This window comes from Diospyros lotus, chromosome 9, assembly GCF_014633365.1.
Source record: "Diospyros lotus cultivar Yz01 chromosome 9, ASM1463336v1, whole genome shotgun sequence".
Classification (NCBI taxonomy): domain Eukaryota; kingdom Viridiplantae; phylum Streptophyta; class Magnoliopsida; order Ericales; family Ebenaceae; genus Diospyros; species Diospyros lotus.
In genome coordinates, this window is record NC_068346.1 from 24,875,069 (window position 1) to 24,898,928 (window position 23,860).

The 23,860-nt window shown below is 34.4% G+C and overlaps 1 protein-coding gene across 1 annotated transcript in view; it reads right to left on the bottom strand.

The window, feature by feature from the left end:
- Nucleotides 1-107: 107 nt before the first annotated feature.
- LOC127809317 (putative disease resistance protein RGA3) overlaps nt 108-23,860 on the bottom strand; it is a 60,366-nt gene continuing 36,613 nt past the window's right edge. Inside the window, exon 2 of the mRNA XM_052348079.1 lies at nt 108-1,894. Coding sequence (XP_052204039.1) covers nt 108-1,894 — 1,787 coding nt within the window. The remainder of the gene's footprint in view (nt 1,895-23,860) is intronic.

Below are 23,860 nucleotides of genomic sequence, written 5' to 3' on the forward strand. Positions count from 1 at the left end.
GGGGAAAAAGCTCTAACCGTCAAATATTTCCTCCTCCTCCTCCTTTACATAGCAGCCATCCATTTGAATGTAGTAGTTATCAATTGCAATATTGTGAAAAGCTCTAATCATCCATAAGATATTTTGTCCTCCTTTACATAGCGACCGTCCTTTTGAATGTAGTAGTCATCAATTACAATATTTGGAATGTGTTCAATGATAGGCCACTCCTCCACACTCTCCTTTCCCCATCCTCTTATTCTTCCACTCAACTCTTCACTGAAGGCCCCGAGTCTTAAATGTTGCAGAGAGGGAAGGTAGGGTATCACCCCTTGAGATTCAGATTGAGATAGACTCTTTAATTCTTTGCATACACAGATACTTAATATCTGAAGAGAAGGCATCCCCTCATCAGGCAGTGGCAGAGACTTCAATCTTGAGCATAAAATGATTATTAGCTGTTGAAGAGAAGAGAGATTTTGCAGCCCTATTTCTGGAAGAGATTCCATATCCTCAACTGAAAAAATAAGTAGTTCTTTCAATTTGGAGAGTGGACGGATAAAAGTGTCTATAGAGGAAGAAGAAGAAGAGGAAGAGACTGGTGCTGTCATCTTCATTGTCTGCTGCAACGGCATTGAACTAGTGCACCGCAAATCAAGTATATCGAGAGTTGGAAACAACGGCATTGAAGTCAGATTTGGACACCATCCTATTTTTAAGGAAGAAAGACTTGGAAAACAGAGCATTATCTCATCACTATCATCATTCATCTCATCACTACTCTTCTTCCACCATCCCTTCAGACTACCACAAAAATCGAGCGTAAGTTTCTTTAACGATGGGAAAAACGTCGACACTCCTTTTCCTCCAACCCCCTCACTATCTATGTACTCCAAACTTCTCATATGGTCAATAAACAATGCTTCAAGAGAAGGGATTCCATGTAAGGGAGGGATATGCTCAAGTCTTGGACAGTCTTCTAGATGAATCCCTACAAGATTTGAGAGACGTGAAAGCCAACTTGGAAACCTCATACCTCCATACCTTACCACTTTCAACTCTTGAAGATTCAAGTTTGGCTGGAGGTTTTGCAACGTTTCATCATTCAAATTAATATCTGAATTACTATCCCGCTCTGGGCCCCGCCACCTTATGGTCAACGACTGAAGATGTTGTTTATCTATCAATTTAGCTCCTTTACATTCTGATATCCAGGAATTGCTATCATATTCAACAACAATTATTTCTAGGCTCCCTCTCAACTCATTTAACCTATTCAACTCATCCAATCCACCAACCATCTTAGATTTATGACTACTATTTTTTGCAACCACAAAACATGACAACGTCTGTAGAGAAGTTAATTGCCCAATCCCACGAGGCATATACTCCAAGCCACATAAATCATCAGCCAAAGAGGAACCAACATCAAGATGCCTCAGATTAATCAGCTTATTCATATCTCTTGGTAGTATCTTAAGTTTCCGACACCCATTGAGCTTGAGCACTTGCAAATTTACCAGATTGGTGATAGAATTAGGAAGTTCCTCCATCTGATTATATGAAAGATCAAGATATTTAAGGTGCTTGAGATTTTCAATGAGAGGTGACACTTTCTGAATTCCTAATTCATGCAAAACAAGCACACGTAAATGCCCAAACTTTCGACAAATATACTCCCATGCCCCCTCATCCCACCATGTGCCACCTTGCAATATAAGTGTTCTTAGACGTTTTGCACAAGGCAACAGAATTCGAATTTGTTGTAACAAATCCAATTCCATGTCAAATGACACGTGCCGAGTCGAATCATTAATTCCATTTCCTCCGAGCTCTACTTTGGTGCTCTCAAAACCAGCGACATGGGTTGCAAGATCATGCATAAAATCATGCATTTTGCAACTTTTTATGTTACCTAAATTATCCTTTTCAACTTCCTGAAAGAAGGACCTCCACAATAAACTCTCAAAGCACATAAGAGCAACCGATTCTCCAGAGTCAACCGAATTTGAAGACCTAATGAACCCTTGTGCAATCCAAAGTTGAAACAATGATTTCACATCAATCCTATGACCTTTTGGGAATAAGCTACAGTATGCAAAACAAGGCTTCATATATGATGGAAGAGCATTGTAGCTTAACATAAAGGTCTGTATGATGTTTTCATCTATAATCGGATCTGGAAGTTCATTTCGTATAAAGGAACTCCACAGGGCTCTATCTTTCAAAGACATCAACCTCGCAATTGTCTTTATTACCAAAGGAACTCCACAACACCTCCTTACAATCTCTTCTCTAATTTTGTCATCTACATGACCCGACTGTTCGTCTTGACGAAATGCCTTTCTTCTAAACAGATCCCATGACTCATCATCTGATAGACCTTTTAAAACATGTCGATCTATTGTGCTTGTGAAATTTAAAATTACTTCAGAACGTGTAGTTACCATTATCTTGCTTCCTACTGCATCACGCGGTAACCCCTTCTTCAAATTATCCCATTTTTCAGCATCTCGACCATCCACACCACTATCCCACACATCATCTAATACAAGAAGATAATTATTTTCTTCATTTTTCTCCTTTTTTTCAATGATCTTTTTTACCTCATTTTTCAGACTCTCTAACTGATCAGAATCTTTACCCAAGACACCTGAGACACTTACCCACAGACGTCTCTCACCAAAATGCGCCTTAACTTGCTCATCATTGAAAACATGTTGAGCTAGTGTGGTCTTCCCCAACCCACCTATTCCAACTATGGAGACGACAGAAACATTTTCATTGTAGTTGGAATTCAGCAGAAAAGTTTTAACAGCCAATTTGTCACCTTCTCTTCCAACTATTACTTCAGGTTCAGAGGAGGTAGTTTGCCTCCCGTCCGTTGTCAAAAAATCTGTCTCGTCATCCCGAATATCAAGGTTGAATCGTTTACGGTCAGCATCGATGGCATCTAGTTTCTCCCGAAGTGCTTTAACTTCATGACCCATTCGTGAACCATACACATATTGGTTTGATTTTGAGAAGAAAATGCGTACCTCCCTCGATACTTTATTACCAGGCATCAACTGTTTCTGCTGAATTTCTGTTGTAAAATCGTCCAGCAAATCCTCTGCATCATATACAGCTCCCCCCAGCTTCTTGAGCCAGTCTTTGATTTGATGGTTCTGTTTCTGTTTTTGTGCCTTCTCTTCAGCATCTTGAATCACAGCCTTAATCCTGGTAACTGTGCCTTCGAGCTTCTTTAATTGATCTTTGACCCCCCAGCATAGTGCAACATCCTGAGCAGCTAGGCCACCTAGTATCTCAATTACTTTCCCCGCAATACTGAAGAGCGTACCTTCAGCCATATTTTCTTCGTCGGTTCGATAAGGAGTGGGTAGAAGGAAAAGAAAGACAAGCTCAAAGGAGAAGAAGAAGAAGAAAGAATACGTGGTTGGTTTGGAAATGATGATGGGTTTGTATGCTAAAAGGGTTATATATAGAGAAGCAGATTCCAACGTGATCCAAACAGTCCAAGCTATCAATAATTATCCTTTAATCCTTAGGTTTTGTACTAAATTATAACTTAGTCTTTTTGTTAAAAATCTATAACTTAAATCTCTCTGATTTATCAAGAAAATGGCCACCGAAAGTTAAAGGATTAAGCTGTAAATATATTTTGACTCTGAAAAGAGCTAGTCGATATAGGAAAATGAGACGTCCTTCGATATGCATGCATCGTGCGTTTGCAGGTGATGAGACTGAGTATCCAGCGCCAGTGGAGGTTCTCAGGTAGCAGCATAGTATTGACGAGACTCTCATTAATGTGAATGAGATCTGTCATTAATGAAAATGAGATCTGAGATGGACTCGTGAATATCTAGTAAGGACTGTAATGATATTGCTGTAGATTGGTGTAGGGCTAGATAAAGCTGAGATTGGGCTATGATAAATAGGCCAGATTAAGTCATGAGAGAGGGGTCAGATTTAGCCTAGACGATTCATAATTATTATTATTATTATTAATATTATTATTACTATTATTAGCATTATCATTGTTAGTATTTAATTTTATCATTAAACAATGTGCTCGTGTATATGCATAGCCGTGCATCACCAAACATGGCTGGATGAGTTCCCAGGCCGCATTATTAGATTTAGGGGGGGGGGGGGAGCGGTGGGGAGAGATATTTTTGGTAAAATGTTAAATTTAATTTTTGGGTTAAATATTAAAAAATATCCTTTAGTTCTTAGGCTCCCAACTAAATTATAACTTAGTTTTTTTGTTTGAGCTATAAATATATAACTAAATGATTGGATTATAATAATAATACCATTCAAAGACAAGGGACTATGGAATGATTTGGTCTAATTAATGTGTATCTTTAATAATTAGCTAGCTAGCAGTAGCAGCCTCTAGTACCTCACTTATATTAATTGTAGGTCCCAAGAGCTAAGATCAAGGGCCATGGCATCATTGTGTTCGAAGCAATGTTTGTCATAATAATATGTTAGGTGTTGCAGGGGTGGTATAAAAAGGCATAACATCTATGCCAGCTAGCCTGTCCCCAAGTGTTTGTGTTTTAATTTTATAACCCATCCTCGAACCGTACGCAAATTTGTTAATCACACGGTTCCGGCTTCTGGCATCACTCTTATTAATTAATTCTTCCAAATGCATGTTCAAAAGTTAAGGTTGGTTTAATTACATAATAATTATTTCTTCCTTTCTTTTTTTAAAAAAAATAATTTTTATGATTTAATGATACATTAAGCATGTAAATTACGAGCAGTAGTGACTTATGGTCTACTATAAGATTTTATTCAAAAATAATAAATATAATCACTATCTATTTGAACACCGAGACATATATATATATATATATATAAATTTAGTTTTTGAAACTCAACTCTATAATAAAAAAAGATGGGATTTGTTACTCATTAGTTTAGTAACAAATCCCTTCTTTTCTATTAGAGAGAATTCATTGGTGTGTTGCTCTGTAGACCTTCAGGTTCAGTATTCGAGTCCTGATCAGAAGATGGTTCAGTAGGTAATGAACGACTTTAAAAATGAAAAATGCTTGTCGCCCTCACATTTGTAGTTGTGTTAGGGGTCGAAACCTGCCTGCCTATTGGAATTGTGGGAGATAGCAACGGGAGCGGGAGTGATAGCATATAATCTTAAAAAAATATATATATATTTTTTAATAAAATAAATTTGAAGAGGTTTAGATTAATGATGAATTAGTGTGGGAGGGGAGGGGGGGGAGAAGAAAGTGGGGCACTTGAGTTGAGATTAGGAATAAGATATTGATTAATTATATGTAGGGATGGCAATTGCAACCGAAATCGTGAGGAATCGAACTGAAATCGAATCGGTCAATGCGATTAAAAACTGTTTGACTGGTTAATGGTTTGGTTTGGAGAAAAATCGAACACTGTTTCAATGGGTATGGTTTGATTATAGTTTTCACTAAAACTAAACCAAAACCCAAATCAAAACCGAACCGAATGGTAGGTAACCGAACCAAACTAAACCGAATATATATATTATATATATAATATATATTATATACAACCCAGCCCCCACCCCAGCCCAATTGCCTTGCTTGCAAACCCTTCTCCCATTTTCTTCTCTTTCCTCTCTCGACCTCACTCTCGCTCTCTCTCACCCTCACTGCCTCCTTTCTCTTGCTCGTTCGCGTGTGCTTGCCAGTCAGCCTTGCTCTCTGCATCTCTCTTGCTCTTGCTCACCCTCGCTAGATCTATCTTGCTTTCGCTAAGGCTCGGCCCCTCTTGCTCTCACTCACCCTCGCTGTCTCTCGCTCTCTGCCCCATCTCTCTTGCTCATTCGCCAGCGCTCGCCCTCGCTCTCTGCATCTTTCTTGCTCGTCCGCTTGCTCGACCAATCAACCTCGCCCGCCTTTGCTTGGTATGTTTATCTTCTTTTAGCTCTTTGATTCTTTCAATTGACAACTAAAAAATTACTAGGAGAATCATAATCATAGAATTTCATTTCGTTATTATGTAACTCTTTTTGTTCCAAATGACAAACTTTGAGTTCAATCCCCAAATTGAACAATCCCTAAATTTGCAGGGAATACCCATACTCTTCTGGTAATGAGACCCAAATTATTTACTACAGTAGAGTTTTGTATAAGATTATGCTAGGAATTTGGGACGATTCATTAAATCACCAATTGCCATTTACTCATACTTTCTCATATTACTAAAAGAGTGTGCTTCGTGCATGTGCATTTGATGAGAACCAAAAGATAAACAATCCCTTTGCAATCAGAATTTTTCTTGGGCCAAATATATTTTTATAGGCATTTTTGTAGGGTCACATTAGCAAGAAGTTGCGTAATGGAATATATGGCTAGGACACCTACAAATTTTTGGGCACATGCAAGCATTAAGATATGCACATGGAATGGATGTTCTAGGCCATATTTAGGTAGAATTCTTGGGCACCCTGGTCGTTACCTTTGTTTCAAGTTTTTTTACTTTGTATGGTTTATCTTCTTTTAGTTCTTTGATTCTCTCGATTGATAGTTAAATTTAAGTAAGTTTTTACAAAATATGGCATGCTCGCAAAGTGGCAGCACAAAGTTGGTTGTCAAATGAAGTGAAAAAAGGTGAATTTATTTCATTTACTAGTTATTTTTTTATTGTTAAGACTTTAAAATTTTTATATTAATTTACTTTTTATATTTATATTTTTGTTAGATTGAGTTGGGTCATTCATTTCAGATGGATATGCATCAATTTACGAAGAAGATATTAATGTTGTTGATGAAGGTATTAACTTTTGTAGTTGATTTTTTTTAGCTTAAATTACAATTTAATTATGAAAATATTAATTTATTGATCTTTAACAATTGTAGGTTCGGAGATATGATTTTCTATCCAAGAAGTTTGAAGTTAATTTGTAATTTTATACAAGAATAAGCTAACTTTATTAGAGTTTGTCTTTGTTTATTGTGGAGTTATAAAATTTTTTTATGAATGCTATTTGCAAGAGTTTATCTTTTTTTGTTGATATGGATTAAACTAAAAAAAACATGGTTAAACCGAAACTGAACCGAAATCGAATGGTTTGATTATGATTTTTAATTTTTAAAATCAATAGGTTAATGGTTTTATTTTGGTTTTAGTATTTTAAGTTTGATTTGGTTTTAGTATTTTAATTTGTTTGAGAATAAATAGTTATATCTTGAGATTTGGGCAAATTGAAATTTTTTATCATTAGATGATAAAAAGAAAAGGTTGTTGAAAATCATTTTTGGTTAAATGTTAAATTTTATTTTTGGGTTAAATATTAAAAAGTATCCTTTAGTTCTTAGACTCCCAACTAAATTATAACTTAGTTTTTTTGTTTAAAAATTTGTAAATTAATCAATTTTGGTTAAATCTATAACTAAAATTGATTTGGTATTATAATAATAATAATAATAATAATAATACCATTCAAATACGAGAAAGGACTATGGAATGATTTGGTATTAATTAAAAATGTGTATGGTTAATAATTAGCTAGCTAGCAGTAGCAGCCTCTACTACCTCGCTTAAAATATTAATTGAGATCAAGGGGCTGCTTAATGAAGTCTACCAAATCAATTCTTAATTGATTTTTTTTTTTTATATATTTAATCTGTGTAAAGTACAAGTTAATTGAGTGTCGAGTCTAAAAAGTCAGGTTATAATTAATAACTATGATGTCTGTTTACTTATTGTCCATTTCATTAGACGACCGAATCTTGCAATCAATGAAGTTAGGTGAGGTTGATATAATATAATAATATGTTTGTTAGGTGTTGTAGGGGTGGTATAGTATTTTACAAGTTGTGTGCTGTCAGCATCCGTGCCAGGCCAGCTAGCCTGTCCCCAAGTGTTTTAATTTTATAATAATAATAATAATAACCCATCTCCAAATTGTACACAAATTTGTTTTAATCTTGAAAAGAATTAGAGGGTGCACCTCCCTCCATACGCTAGCGGTTCCCATTCATGCTCAGTTCCAATACATAGTTATAAAATTCACAAACTCTACAGAAGAATCCATTAATTTAAGTCGAATTTTATTTTAAATTATTTTTTTATTTAAATAATCTCATTTTAATTAAAAAACAATAATATTATTTTTTTTATTAAAAAAATCATAACTTAGTTGAGTTGTTAATTTAAAAGTCTGTCGATTCAATCCGTGACTTAGGTAGAATCCAAAATTCGAGTTGGTATTATAATTATATATATATATATATATATCTCAATCTTCAAATTGAAATTCAAGTTAGATGGAATATGGTAAGAGAGATAGGAATCATTAATGAAAAGGACCTTGCTATTTGTCCTTTTTTATCATTTCAATTATTGATGTTAAGATAAGTATGTCATTTAACATTGAGTAATGCTAGAGGTACGCCGTGGGCTATGCCCTCGGCTATCGAAATAATTTAAAAATAATTTTTATATTAGTTTTTGGATTTTGAAAGCCCAAGAAAGGTACATGCCTGCCCAGAGCCATCTTTTCTCCCTCTGCTACCCGCCCAAACCCAAAACCCAAAGCCATTTTCTCTGTCTTCTTCCTCACTCATCCAGTCTCTCTCTCTCACGCCCATTTTCACTCTCCCTTTCTCTCTCTCAAACCCACCACTCTCTCTCTCAAACCTTCGCCCCTCGTCGCCCTATGACCGCTGCGAGCACCGCCATCGCCCCCCCGGTCGCGAGCAGCGCTTGCTGTCCGTCGCCCCCCCTGCCAAGAGCACCACCTGGCCCAGTCGCCCCCACCACCGGCCATAGACAGCCGTCGCCCCCCCCCCCCTCACACCGCCTTTGGGACCGCCATCGCCCTCCCTACCAACCGCTCGCAGCGCATCACCTCCCTGCCAACCGCTCACAGCGCATCACCCCCACCTGCCGTCGCCCTTCCCACTCCCCCACCGCTGTAGCCCCCAGCAGGTCACTCCCACCCGCTCGCAGCGTCTCACCCCCACTTATTCAGCTGTTTCAATAAGTTATTTTTTTCTTCTCTTAGCAAGCCAGAGATGGAACTTAGACGATTTTGCATTTCAGAAAGAGTTAAGCAAATCTATTTTTTCAAGTTGTTGACAATGAATGAAATGCTAGTTAGTGGCAGATGAATGGGTCTGCAGAAGTTGGATTTGAATGATTAAGAGAATAAAAATAATTTATTAATTATTCAGTTGTTTTTCAAATTAAGTTTTGATTTTTTAGTTATTTGTATTTTTTTGTTTTAAATTGAATAAACCAATTTGACAGAAATATATAATTATTTTATAAATTAGTTTTGTTACCCTAACAAGCTATGAAAGAAATATAGAGAATTTATTTTTCTAAATTTTGATTGCTAAACTTCAGTTTTATTTTACAATAAAATAATTTAATTTAGGGTTAGACTTTACGTATTGATCACTGTTTAATTGATTTATCTCCATTTCAAGACTAAGTCCTCCATGTAGAGTATTGTTTTAAAACTTGCTCTACTTGTAAAAAAAGAAGGCATAACTCAAATTCCTAATTGATTTTTAAATAATTAATTCAATTATTAAATTTGAAATTGAATGATTATTGAAATACTTAAATCTAAAAATTTTACATCTTTACAAAGATGTAACTATAGAAGGGACTAAGATTATGTATGTAAATGATTAAATGTTATTCCTTAGATAATTTTAATTAATTGATGATATATATATTACAAACAAAGTTCAAACTCCAATCTTCTCATACAAAATAATATTCTCCAATCTTCTCATACAAAATAATATTTAGACATTTTCGTTTTATTTAACATCGTCTTTAATTTTTTTTTGATAACATTCACTAGTTGATAAATTTTGCTCCCTAACCACATCATATAAACTTAATATTTCATAAATTTAAATCCCAAACTCCTCAAAACTTAAATAAATTATATTTTTTATAACTCAAAATAAATCATATTTTTTATTTTTCACTCTCACAGTCAACTCAAAAAAAAAAAAAAAAAAAACAACGAAAGCAAATAGAAAAATTAAAGAAAAATATATATATATATGTGCGACTCGCTGGTTGGGGCAGACGACGGCAGAAGGGTTGGCGGGTGGGGGCGCTGGAAGGCAAAGGGGTCAGGGAGGGGGTAACCTGCTGGGGGCGACGGCAGTGGGGGTGCAACCGTGGTGCGGTGCGGTGCGAGCGGTGATGGGTGGCCGTCCAAGCCGCCGTGTGGTGGGTGCGGGCGGTTGCTCGTGGCGGAGGGAGGGGTGAGGACGGGTGGGGGTGAGGCGCTGCGATCGATTACAACCGAGAGACGGTTGGGGGGGGGCGATGGCGGTCCAACTGGGGGTGGGTTTGAGAAACAGAGAATGTGGGGGGGGGGGGAGAGAGAGAGAGAAGATGGAGAAGATGGTTTTGGGTTTGGCCGGGTAGCAGGGGAGAAAAGATGGAGAAGATGGCTTTGGGCAGGCAAGTACTTTTCTTGGGCTTGCAAAATCCAAACAATAATGTAAAAGTTATTTTTAAATTATTTCGGTAGCCGAGGGCGTAGCCCACGGCGTACCTCTAGCATTACTCTTTAACATTTTATTTACCAATAATATCATCTCTAGTCACAAGTCAAAATTTTATTCTCTCTCTTGTTAAATTTTATTCTCTCACCTGATTTAATAAATTTTTAGAATCTCAAAAATATAATTATATCATAAATTAAAAATCCCTCATAACCCGAACCCAAATATTAAGTCCCTCCTAAACCCAATTGCATGCAATGGGAATCGAACCATAGTGACGATTGTTCACTAAACTTAAAGTTTATATTTATTATAAATTTTATACTTTAATTTATATATTCATAAGAAATGACAGTGTATCAGTAGATCAGAAAAGAGAATATATTTTGACTCTGAAAAGAGATAGTCGATATAGGAAAATGAGACGTCCTCCGATATGCATGCATCGTGTGTTTGCAGGTGATGAGACTGAGTATCCACCGCCAGTAGAGGTTCGCAGGCAGCAGCATAGTATCGACGAAACTCTCATTAATATGAATGAGATTTGTTATTAATGAAAATGAGATCTGAGATGGACGCGTGAATATCTAGTAAGGACTGTAATGATGTTGCTGCAGATTGGTGTAGGGCTAGATGAAGCTGAGATTGGGCTATGATAAATGGGCCAGATTAAGTCATGAGAGAGGGGTCAGATTTAGCCTAGACGATCTATTATTATTATTATTATTATTAGCATTATCATTGTTAGTATTTAATTTTATCATTAAACAATATGCTCGTGTATATGCATAGCCGTGCATCACCAAACATGGCTGGATGAGTTCCCAGGCCGCATTATTAGATTTATCCCCGGGGGGTATTTTTGGTAAAATGTTAAATTTAATTTTTGGGTTAAATATTAAAAAATATCCTTTAGTTTTTGGGCTCCCAACTAAATTATAACTTAGTTTTTTTGTTTGAGCTATAAATATATAACTAAATGACTGGATTATAATAATAATACCATTCAAAGACAAAGGACTATGGAATGATTTGGTATTGATTAATGTGTATCGTTAATAATTAGCTAGCTAACAGTAGCAGCCTAGTACATCACTTATATTAATTGTAGGTCCCAAGAGCTAAGATCAAGGGCCATGGCATCATTGTGTTAGAAGCAATGTTTGTCATAATAATATGTTAGGTGTTGCAGGGGTGGTATAAAAAGGCATAACATCTATGCCAGCTAGCCTGTCCCCAAGTGTTTGTGTTTTAATTTTATAACCCATCCTCGAACCGTACGCAAATTTGTTAATCACACGGTTCCGGCTTCTGGCATCACTCTTATTAATTAATTCTTCCAAATGCATGTTCAAAAGTTAAGGTTGGTTTAATTACATAATAATTATTTCTTCCTTTCTTTTTTTAAAAAAAATAATTTTTATGATTTAATGATACATTAAGCATGTAAATTACGAGCAGTAGTGACTTATGGTCTACTATAAGATTTTATTCAAAAATAATAAATATAATCACTATCTATTTGAACACCGAGACATATATATATATATATATAAATTTAGTTTTTGAAACTCAACTCTATAATAAAAAAAAGATGGGATTTGTTACTCATTAGTTTAGTAACAAATCCCTTCTTTTCTATTAGAAAGAATTCATTGGTGTGTTGCTCTGTAGACCTTCAGGTTCAGTATTCGAGTCCTGATCAGAAGATGGTTCAGTAGGTAATGAACGACTTTAAAAATGAAAAATGCTTGTCGCCCTCACATTTGTAGTTGTGTTAGGGGTCGAAACCTGCCTACCTATTGGAATTGTGGGAGATAGCAACGGGAGCGGGAGTGATAGCATATAATCTTAAAAAAATATATATATATTTTTTAATAAAATAAATTTGAAGAGGTTTAGATTAATGATGAATTAGTGTGGGAGGGGAGGGGGGAGAAGAAAGTGGGGCACTTGAGTTGAGATTAGGAATAAGATATTGATTAATTATATGTAGGGATGACAATTGCAACCGAAATCGTGAGGAATCGAACTGAAATCGAATCGGTCAATGCGATTAAAAACTGTTTGACTGGTTAATGGTTTGGTTTGGAGAAAAATCGAACACTGTTTCAATGGGTATGGTTTGATTATAGTTTTCACTAAAACTAAACCAAAACCCAAATCAAAACCGAACCGAATGGTAGGTAACCGAACCAAACTAAACCGAATATATATATTATATATATAATATATATTATATACAACCCAGCCCATCTGAGCCTAGCCCACCCCAGCCCAATTGCCTTGCTTGCAAACCCTTCTCCCATTTTCTTCTCTTTCCTCTCTCGACCTCACTCTCGCTCTCTCTCACCCTCACTGCCTCCTTTCTCTTGCTCGTTCGCGTGTGCTTGCCAGTCAGCCTTGCTCTCTGCATCTCTCTTGCTCTTGCTCACCCTCGCTAGATCTATCTTGCTTTCGCTAAGGCTCGGCCCCTCTTGCTCTCACTCACCCTCGCTGTCTCTCGCTCTCTGCCCCATCTCTCTTGCTCATTCGCCAGCGCTCGCCATCGCTCTCTGCATCTTTCTTGCTCGTCCGCTTGCTCGACCAATCAACCTCGCCCGCCTTTGCTTGGTATGTTTATCTTCTTTTAGCTCTTTGATTCTTTCAATTGACAACTAAAAAATTACTAGGAGAATCATAACCATAGAATTTCATTTCGTTATTATGTAACTCTTTTTGTTCCAAATGACAAACTTTGAGTTCAATCCCCAAATTGAACAATCCCTAAATTTGCAGGGAATACCCATACTCTTCTGGTAATGAGACCCAAATTATTTACTACAGTAGAGTTTTGTATAAGATTATGCTAGGAATTTGGGACGATTCATTAAATCACCAATTGCCATTTACTCATACTTTCTCATATTACTAAAAGAGTGTGCTTCGTGCATGTGCATTTGATGAGAACCAAAAGATAAACAATCCCTTTGCAATCAGAATTTTTCTTGGGCCAAATATATTTTTATAGGCATTTTTGTAGGGTCACATTAGCAAGAAGTTGCGTAATGGAATATATGGCTAGGACACCTACAAATTTTTGGGCACATGCAAGCATTAAGATATGCACATGGAATGGATGTTCTAGGCCATATTTAGGTAGAATTCTTGGGCACCCTGGTCGTTACCTTTGTTTCAAGTTTTTTTACTTTGTATGGTTTCTCTTCTTTTAGTTCTTTGATTCTCTCGATTGATAGTTAAATTTAAGTAAGTTTTTACAAAATATGGCATGCTCGCAAAGTGGCAGCACAAAGTTGGTTGTCAAATGAAGTGAAAAAATGTGAATTTATTTCATTTACTAGTTATTTTTTTATTGTTAAGACTTTAAAATTTTTATATTAATTTACTTTTTATATTTATATTTTTGTTAGATTGAGTTGGGTCATTCATTTCAGATGGATATGCATCAATTTACGAAGAAGATATTAATGTTGTTGATGAAGGTATTAACTTTTGTAGTTGATTTTTTTTAGCTTAAATTACAATTTAATTATGAAAATATTAATTTATTGATCTTAACAATTGTAGGTTCGGAGATATGATTTTCTATCCAAGAAGTTTGAAGTTAATTTGTAACTTTATACAAGAATAAGCTAACTTTATTAGAGTTTGTCTTTGTTTATTGTGCAGTTATAAAAATTTTTTATGAATACTATTTGCAAGAGTTTATTTTTTTTTTGTTGATATTGATTAAACTAAAAAAATTATGGTTAAACCGAAACTGAACCGAAATCGAATGGTTTGATTATGGTTTTTAATTTTAAAAATCAATAGGTTAATGGTTTTATTTTGGTTTTAGTATTTTAAGTTTGATTTGGTTTTAGTATTTTAATTTGTTTGAGAATAAATAGTTATATCTTGAGATTTGGGCAAATTGAAATTTTTTATCATTAGATGATAAAAAGAAAAGGTTGTTGAAAATCATTTTTGGTTAAATGTTAAATTTTATTTTTGGGTTAAATATTAAAAAATATCGATCCTTTAGTTCTTAGGCTCCCAACTAAATTATAACTTAGTTTTTTTGGTGTAAAAATTTGTAAATTAATCAATGTTGGTTAAATGTATAACTAAATGACTAGATTATAATAATAATACCATTCAGAGACGACAAAGGACTATGGAATGATTTGGTCTTAATTAAAAATGTGTATGATTAATAATTAGCTAGCTGGCAGTAGCAGTCTCTAGTACCTCACTTAATATTAATTGAGATCAAGGGCCAAATTAATTTTTAATTGATTTTTTTATATATTTAATCTGTGTAAAGTACAAGTTAATTGAGCCGCGAGTCTAAAAAGTCAGGTTATAATTAATAACTATGATGTCTGTTTACTTATTGTCCATTTCATTAGACGACCGAATCTTGCGATCAATGAAGTTAGGTGAGGTTGATATAATATAATAATATGTTTGTTAGGTGTTGTAGGGGTGGTATAGTATTTTACAAGTTGTGTGCTGTCAGCATCCGTGCCAGGCCAGCTAGCCTGTCCCCAAGTGTTTTAATTTTATAATAATAATAATAATAACCCATCTCCAAATTGTACACAAATTTGTTTTAATCTTGAAAAGAATTAGAGGGTGCACCTCCCTCCATACGCTAGCGGTTCCCATTCATGCTCAGTTCCAATACATAGTTATAAAATTCACAAACTCTACAGAAGAATCCATTAATTTAAGTCGAATTTTATTTTAAATTATTTTTTTATTTAAATAATCTCATTTTAATTAAAAAACAATAATATTATTTTTTTTATTAAAAAAATCATAACTTAGTTGAGTTGTTAATTTAAAAGTCTGTCGATTCAATCCGTGACTTAGGTAGAATCCAAAATTCGAGTTGGTATTATAATTATATATATATATATATCTCAATCTTCAAATTGAAATTCAAGTTAGTTGGAATGTGGTAAGAGAGATAAGAATCATTAATGAAAAGGACCTTGCTATTTGTCCTTTTTTATCATTTCAATTATTGATGTTAAGATAATTATGTCATTTAACATTTTATTTACCAATAATAACATCTCTAGTCACAAGTCAAAATTTTATTCTCTCACCTGATTTAATGAATTTTTAGAATCTCAAGAATATAATTATATCATAATTTAAAAATCCCTCATAACCCGAACCCAAATATTAAGTCCCTGTTAAACCCAATTGCATGCAATGGGAATCAAACCATAGTGACGATTGTTCACTAAACTTAAAGTTTATATTTATTATAAATTTTATACTTTAATTTATATATTCATAAGAAATGACAGTGTATCAGTAGATCAGAAAAGAGAACATATTTTGATTCTGAAAAGAGGTAGTCGATATAGGAAAATGAGACGTCATTCGACATGCATACATCGTGCGTTTGCAGGTGATGAGACTGAGTATCCACCAGTGGAGATTCTCAAGTAGCAGCATAGTATCGACGAGACTCTCATTAATGTGGATGAGATTTGTCATTAATGAAAATGAGATCTGAGATGGACGCGCGAATATCCAATAAGGACTGTAATGATGTTGCTGCAGATTGGCATAGGACTAGATGAAGCTAAGATTGAGCCATGATAAATGGGCCAGACTAGGTCATGAGAGAGGGGTCAGATTTAGCCTAGACGGTCCATAATTATTTTTGGTTAAATGTATAACTAAATGACTGGATTATAATAATACCATCCAAAGACAAGGGATTATGGAATGATTTGGTCTTAATTAAAAATGTGTATAGTTAATAATTAGCTAGCTAGCAGTAGCAGCCTCTAGTACCTCACTTATATTAATTGTAGGTACCAAGAGCTAAGATCAAGAGGCATGGCATCATCATTGTGTTCCAAGCAAAGTTTATCGTAATAATTAAACCAGATTTAATTCATGATTCAACCTAAGATATTGATCATTTTTGGAGAGGATTAATCTTGGTTTATTGCAATTAATTTAAATGATATGTTTTTAATTTTTTAAAAACTTATCATTTATTTTGTCAATTCTGGGCAATATGGTTATAGTAATTGGTGTGTGTGTTGTCTAAACAGGTGAAAAGTCACTTTTGAGTTTTATTTTTTTTTTTATATATTTTGTAAGGTAAAAAGTCACGTCTTACAAAATGTAAAAGAGACAAAAGTGACTTTTTACATAGCTACTCACACAATATAGCATATATATTAAGCCATCAATATTCTTCTCCAATTATTAATTCAGACTTTCCTCTCCGAAACCCAATAAATCAAAATCAAAATTTCTATTTTTTTTTTGTGGGATTTGGGATCCATGCATATGTTATATACATATGTATGTATGTATATAATGTATGCATGCATGCATGTATAAGCTATCTCTAATGGAAATGTTTGGGCAAAATGATATTTATGCCTTTGAACTTTTATAATTTTTTTTTATAAAACTTTAAATTTTTTATAATTTTAAATATGTGCCTAAATCTAGGCTAAAAGTATTTTTATGCCTTTAAACTTGTTGTGATTTCAAACGTAATATTAAATTGTATAAAATTACTCATTTAAACATATAACCAGTAAATGATATATATACGTACTAATATGACAGTTTTTTAACATTTCCTTAACTTCTTTCTCTTTTTGGCAGCTTCTCATCTCTCTTAAACGTCTCTTCTTCTATGGCAAATTGAAGTGATCGGTCACATGTCAGCGACTAACCACTTCTTCTTCCTCTTTTTTTTTTTAAAAAAAAAAATTATCCACTCCAACTATATTATATATCTTCTTTTCTGCTACCGACACATGAATACGAAAAAGTTGGGTCATTCAATATATAGAAAGTTTAAAGTTAAAATTATGTAAGAGTGGGGATGTATTAATTAATTTTGCACGAAAGTTGTACAATAAAAATCAATTTGTGTACGTAGCGGAGTTAGGTTGAAGAAATTGCTCGTAGAATATAGTACGTAATGTGGAACATGACAAGTGTATAAGTCCAAGATTGTAAGTTAGTGTTATAGGCATGATGGATCCATGTTATATAAAATTACTTAATTAGTAGGGGAATATTGCCATGCATTGAGCCCATTGATGACCTCTCATGTCTGCATCTTATCTTTTGTTCCCTAGCTAGTGTCTCTCTACTTCATTCTTCTCAATTCCAACTTCTCTAATTGCTTTATTATATATATTTGTCTCACTTGCTTTCAACAGAATTATATTCTTATTCTTGCATCAATGAAAGAGATCACAAATTAAGAGAGCTAGGCTTAATATGTGTAAATAGATAACTAATCATGTATTGTATATAGAGATAAATGATCAACACTTCTGAACCTTGCTATCTCGGGGCCAAGAGGAATTGACAAAAGCATCCCCAATGGTTGCCCAGAGCTGCAGGCCGAGGTTGTACATTTGACGTCAATCAAGTCAAAAAAAAAAAACACAAGCAAAAACAAAAGGTGGGCTACGCGGAGGCGAGAGAGGGAGAGAGACAGAGAGAAGGGGGTGGGCGAGGGTCGACCGAGAGAGAGAGGACCTTGGAAGTGGGCGGCGGCGGCGTGGCGGGGGGCGACGGTAGTGCGCAGACGCGGCGGCGACGATGGCGTGGGTGGGCTACGCGGAGGTGAGAGAGGGAAAGAGACAGAGAGAAGAGGGCGGGCGAAGGTAGGCCGCAGGTGAGAGAGAGACAGTGTGGGCGAGGGGCGGCAACGATGGGGTGGGTGCCGCGGGTGAGACAGAGAGAGAGAGAGGCGGTGTGGGCGAAGGGCGGCGACGGCCGCGGGTGAGAGAGAGAAAGAGAGAGGGAGAGAGAGATGTAGTGTGGGCGTGGGCGACAATGGCGGGCGAGTGGGAAACAGAGAGGGAGAGAGAGAGGCTGAGAGGGAAACAGAGAAAGAGAGGCGTGATGGGATAGTTTTGGGCGGGCGGTCGCGCGCGGGGGGGAGGGGGGGTATGGATCTCAGCCGTTGATGGATCTCAACCACACAAACATAGATTGTCTCTACACATTTTCAAAAACCTTCTTGCTATATTATATAGATATATATCCACTCAAAATTAACTTATTAGCCTGACATTTCAGTCATGTTTAGGATTAAATTTAGTACCTGTTTATAGTACACAAATGCCTTTAATTAAGGGGTAGGCCATTAATGATGACAGTGAATTATTGTCGAAATAGATGACCATTGTTTAAAAAGAATAACAGATTCCAACTTCTCCCAATCAATCACTAAAGTTCCAATACATAGTTATAAAATTCACAAACTCTACAGAAGAATCCATTAATTTAAGTCGAATTTTATTTTAAATTATTTTTTTATTTAAATAATCTCATTTTAATTAAAAAACAATAATATTATTTTTTTATTAAAAAAATCATAACTTAGTTGAGTTGTTAATTTAAAAATCTGTCGATTCAATCCGTGACTTAGGTAGAATCCAAAATTCGAGTTGGTATTATAATTATATATATATATATATCTCAATCTTCAAATTGAAATTCAAGTTAGTTGGAATGTGGTAAGAGAGATAAGAATCATTAATGAAAACGACCTTGCTATTTGTCCTTTTTTGTCATTTCAATTATTGATGTTAAGATAATTATGTCATTTAATATTTTATTTACCAATAATAACATCTCTAGTCACAAGTCAAAATTTTATTCTCTCACCTGACTTAATGAATTTTTAGAATCTCAAGAATATAATTATATCATAATTTAAAAATCCCTCGTAACCCGAACCCAAATATTAAGTCCCTGCTAAACCCAATTGCATGCAATGGGAATCGAACCATAGTGACAATTGTTCACTAAACTTAAAGTTTATATTTATTATAAATTTTATACTTTAATTTATATATTCATAAGAAATGACAGTGTATCAGTAGATAAAAAAAGAGAACATATTTTGATTCTGAAAAGAGCTGGTTGATATAGGAAAATGAGACGTCCTCCGACATGCATGCATCGTGCGTTTGCAGGTGATGAGACTGAGTATCCAGCGTCAGTGAAGATTCCCAGGTGGTAGCATAGTATCAACTAGACTCTCATTAATGTGGATGAGATCTGTCATTAATGAAAATGAGATCTGAGGTCGACGCACGAATATCCAGTAAAAGCTGCAATGATGTTGCTGCAGATTGGCGTAGGGCTAGATGAAGCTAAGATTGGGCCACGATAAATGGGCCAGATTAGGCCATGAGAGAGGGGCCGGATTCAGCCTAGACGATCCATAATTATTTTTGGTTAAATGTATAACTAAATATATAACTAAATGACTAGATTATAATAATACCATCCAAAGACAAGGGATTATGGAATGATTTGGTCTTAATTAAAAATGTGTATAGTTAATAATTAGCTAGCTAGCAGTAGCAGCCTCTAGTACCTCACTTATATTAATTGTAGGTACCAAGAGCTAACTAAGATCAAGAGGCATGGCATCATCATTGTGTTCCAAGCAAAGTTTATCGTAATAATTAAATCAGATTTAATTCATGATTCAACCTAAGATATTGATCATTTTTTGAGAGGATTAATCTTGGTTTATTGCAATTAATTTAAATGATATGTTTTTAATTTTTTTTTAAAAATTAAAATGATATTAAAAAATATTAAAAATAATTTAAATAGAGTTAATCGAACAGCGAAAAAAATTTGAATTTTATTTGAGTTTAGAAAATAATTTTTTTTAAATTAAAGAATTAAAAGGGGGTATAAATTAAAATTCTATAAAATTAAAATTTAAACTCATTTTCCACCTTCCAATCAAAAACACCCTAACCCTTAGTAATTACATGACTCTTTACTGTTCATTTGATTAGACGATCGAATTTCGCAATCAATTGAGTTAGGTGAGGTTAGTTTAATAATATGTTATGCGTTGTAGGGGTGGTATAGTATTTTACAATAATAATCCATCCTCAACCCGTACACAAATTTGTTAGATCTTGAAAAGAAAAGACCACCTCCCCCGATGAGTGTGATTTTGTTCACCCCCTCTAGTGGGGGTGAACAAAATTTATCATATTCTTTTACTCGTTATTTTTATTCATCTCACACATGTTATATATTTTTAAGTCATCAATAAAGAGGTTTTTTTTTTCTAGACAACGTATTGTGAAGTGAACAATGCATTAAACATCTCCATGAATTTATGTAGAACAATACGTTGTGTGGAGAAACAATCATTTACATTTTTATTATTATTTTTGTTGAGACACAAAAGTGCTTTTGAAGTTACTATTAATCATGTTTGAACTAAATTATGAGTGTTTGTTTGAATTAAATTATGAGATTTTTATTTTTTTGTATTTAAAGCTATCCTTATTAGGTTATTCATCTACGCCCATGCAATCAGTTAAGCTGCTTTGGAAATGCTTGTTGAGTGTTAAAATTCCACTTTTAATATGTTGTGCTTATTGGTATGTTTGCAGCCATCCTTAGGGGCTGGCTTTTGAGGGGGTGGGGGTTTGTGATTTCACCATGGATTTGAATGATATTGATTAGCACGCTTATTCGTATCTGAATTCGTATCTACATCTATAAATAATTCTTTGACTAGCAGCTGAATTCGACTCTTATTCATTTAAATGAATATTTATGGCAGAGCTTACCTGACAAAGTTTAATTTGATATTCATAAAATCATATGACAGAATATTTATGCTCTACAGCTTGGCAAGTTTAGGGTTTTATAATCCGAAAAACAGTTAATTTGTGTTTAATAGCATTTAGGTAAAAAAGAAAATATTTTCTAATTTACATGAAAAATAAAAATCATCTTCCCTTAGATGAAATTTTTTATGAAAAAATAGCCAAAAACATGTTTTAATGATTGTATTGTGGAATTAAATTTCATAAAAAATATAGTATGTCAAATAATAAAGATGAAATTTAATTTTTTGGATAAGACAATTTTCATGGACTCCATGTTATCAAACACACCCGCAATTGTGAGCAATGTGACAGCAAAGCCTAATTCTTTCCCTTTTGACCCGCATTGCTCTCTCGCTGTCTGTTCCCTGCAACAAATCTATCTTTTTCTATCCTTGTATGTTTGCGCCATTATCATTACATTGTTGGCACCCAAGGTTTGGCTGATCATCATACTCTCTGAAATTTAATTGCCTTTTGTTCATTTTTAGACACTTCTCTCTTGGAACTAGATCACGTAGTATTTCCTGTTCAAGTCTCTAAACATCGTTTTGAACATCGCATCTTTCTGCTTTGCTTATATTCATTCATCATCTGGCTATCTCACATTTACTTTCTTGAAAGAACTAATCAAACCATGGTAAAGTCATTTTCTTTCCTGAAATGTGGGCATCCCACATTTTTGTACAATTCCTTAAAAAACATAACACTCTTGTTACTATTATTATCATTTTCTAGATTACAAGACAAATGACAAGCCAAAAAGAACGAACATTTCCACACAGTTATCGACCACTCTATCACAACTTTTCTAAGTCAGCTTCATTACAGTAAAAGATTTAAAGAATCTGCAAACTACACATGTCAAAGAAAGCACTACCAACTAACAGATGTCCTGGAAAACCATCTCAGGCTAGCCATCTTGCACCAAGATTTGAATGTACGCATATATAAAATCTAACCACAAATGCTGCAGCAGCAGCAACCTATCAAAGCAAGGTGCTGTTATTTCATCATTCATTAACTAAAAGCTCCCTCTAAAAACACCATTTTCTCCCAATTTAAAAACCCAACAAAAAAATTCAAAAGAAAAAAGAACTCAAAATCTCTTCAATAAAAATATACACAAATTGATTGGTTGGCTTTGGAAACCCTGTGACAAGTCCAAATATCCTTGTTCCTCACTTATGGCATAGACTAGTTTCTTGTACATAAATTCCTGTTCAGAAAAAAAGAAACAATTAACAGCAATGAACAAAATTGATCAAGCAAAAAGAAACAATTTTGGACATACATAATATCTTGGGGTCACCGAAGGATGGTAGGTTGGTGGCGCTTGGAGTTGGACAAAAAGAAACAATTAACATTAATGAAATACAGATCAAGCAAAGAGGTTAAACAAATTCAAGCAAAGAATTCACTTTCTTCATCCATCCTTTTTTCGGAAGCAGCTTTCATACTATATTGTTCAAGACAAGTTGAGTATTGCCAAATACATGCCAATCAAAGAAACCCAACACAGATCTCGACCATTTACTAACAAAAATCAAGTGAAATAATGTAAAAAAATTCTGTTTAAAGATGCACGCAAGCAAATCGTTAATACGCTCACATTTTTACCAATAATAGAGAGACACCAACAAACAAAATTGCAGACAAATAAGAAGCGCAAGCAGAAGCAATAGAGTACGGCTGTTGGAGCATTTCCAAACAAAAAAACTAAATCAGCATTTACCTGAAGAAGAAAGAGAACAAAGAGACGTCGCCAGAGGTGAAGGAGATGCGGTGAGGACCAGCGAGGGTAGGAGGAGACGCACGGAGGACTGACGTCGAAGCTGGATGACACGCCGGAGGTGGAGGAGACGCATGAAGGACCGACGTCCGAGCTGGACGACACACCGAAAGTGGAGGAGACGCACGCCAGAGGGGGAGAGAGAGAGAGTGAATAAGGAAAAAACTCTTTGGGCAGGTAAACAAAATAGTCGGCCGCACAAAGTAAATTAAAATAAATATTTTAAAATCGTCCCAAAACACTGCGCTTGACGTTCACCCCCATTAACTTGACGGGGGTTACGCTCACCCCTTTAAGGGGGTGAACAAAATCGCACTCCTCCGTGATGTATTGATCTACCATGTCATTATCTCTCTACGAATCTTCAAGTCTTTTTTTACAATTAGACAATTTTCATTCATGTGAGGGATTGAAAAAAAATTGTATTAGATAAAACATGAACATTCTCCTAATTAAAACAAATTATGGGTGAATGAGAATTGATCTCAAATAACCCTTGGTTAGCATGTTTTTATGAAAACTTAAGACTGCGTTCTGTTTGTGTTTTAATTTTTCTTTTTAAAAATTTATTTTTAAAAAGCTAAAAACGAGTTTTGTTTGTCACACTAAAAAACTGTTTCTCAAAATAAAAATTTAGAAAATGTGTTTTTTTTTAAATTTTAAGAATAATTTTTTAATAATATTTTATTCAATAAATTTGATTATTCAATAAATTAGAAATGTTTAATGTTAATATATTATTAAAAAAATAAATACATTTTAAAGTTAATGAATTTTATAATATTTTTTCTATTATAATAATAAAATACAATAAATAAATAAATATGTTTTATTATTTTGAATGAAAACACATAAAATAATTTTTTATTATTTTGAATTTTTTTATAATTTTTTTTTATTTTCAAAAATATATTTTTAAAACTAGCAAAAAGAACTCGTTTTCATTA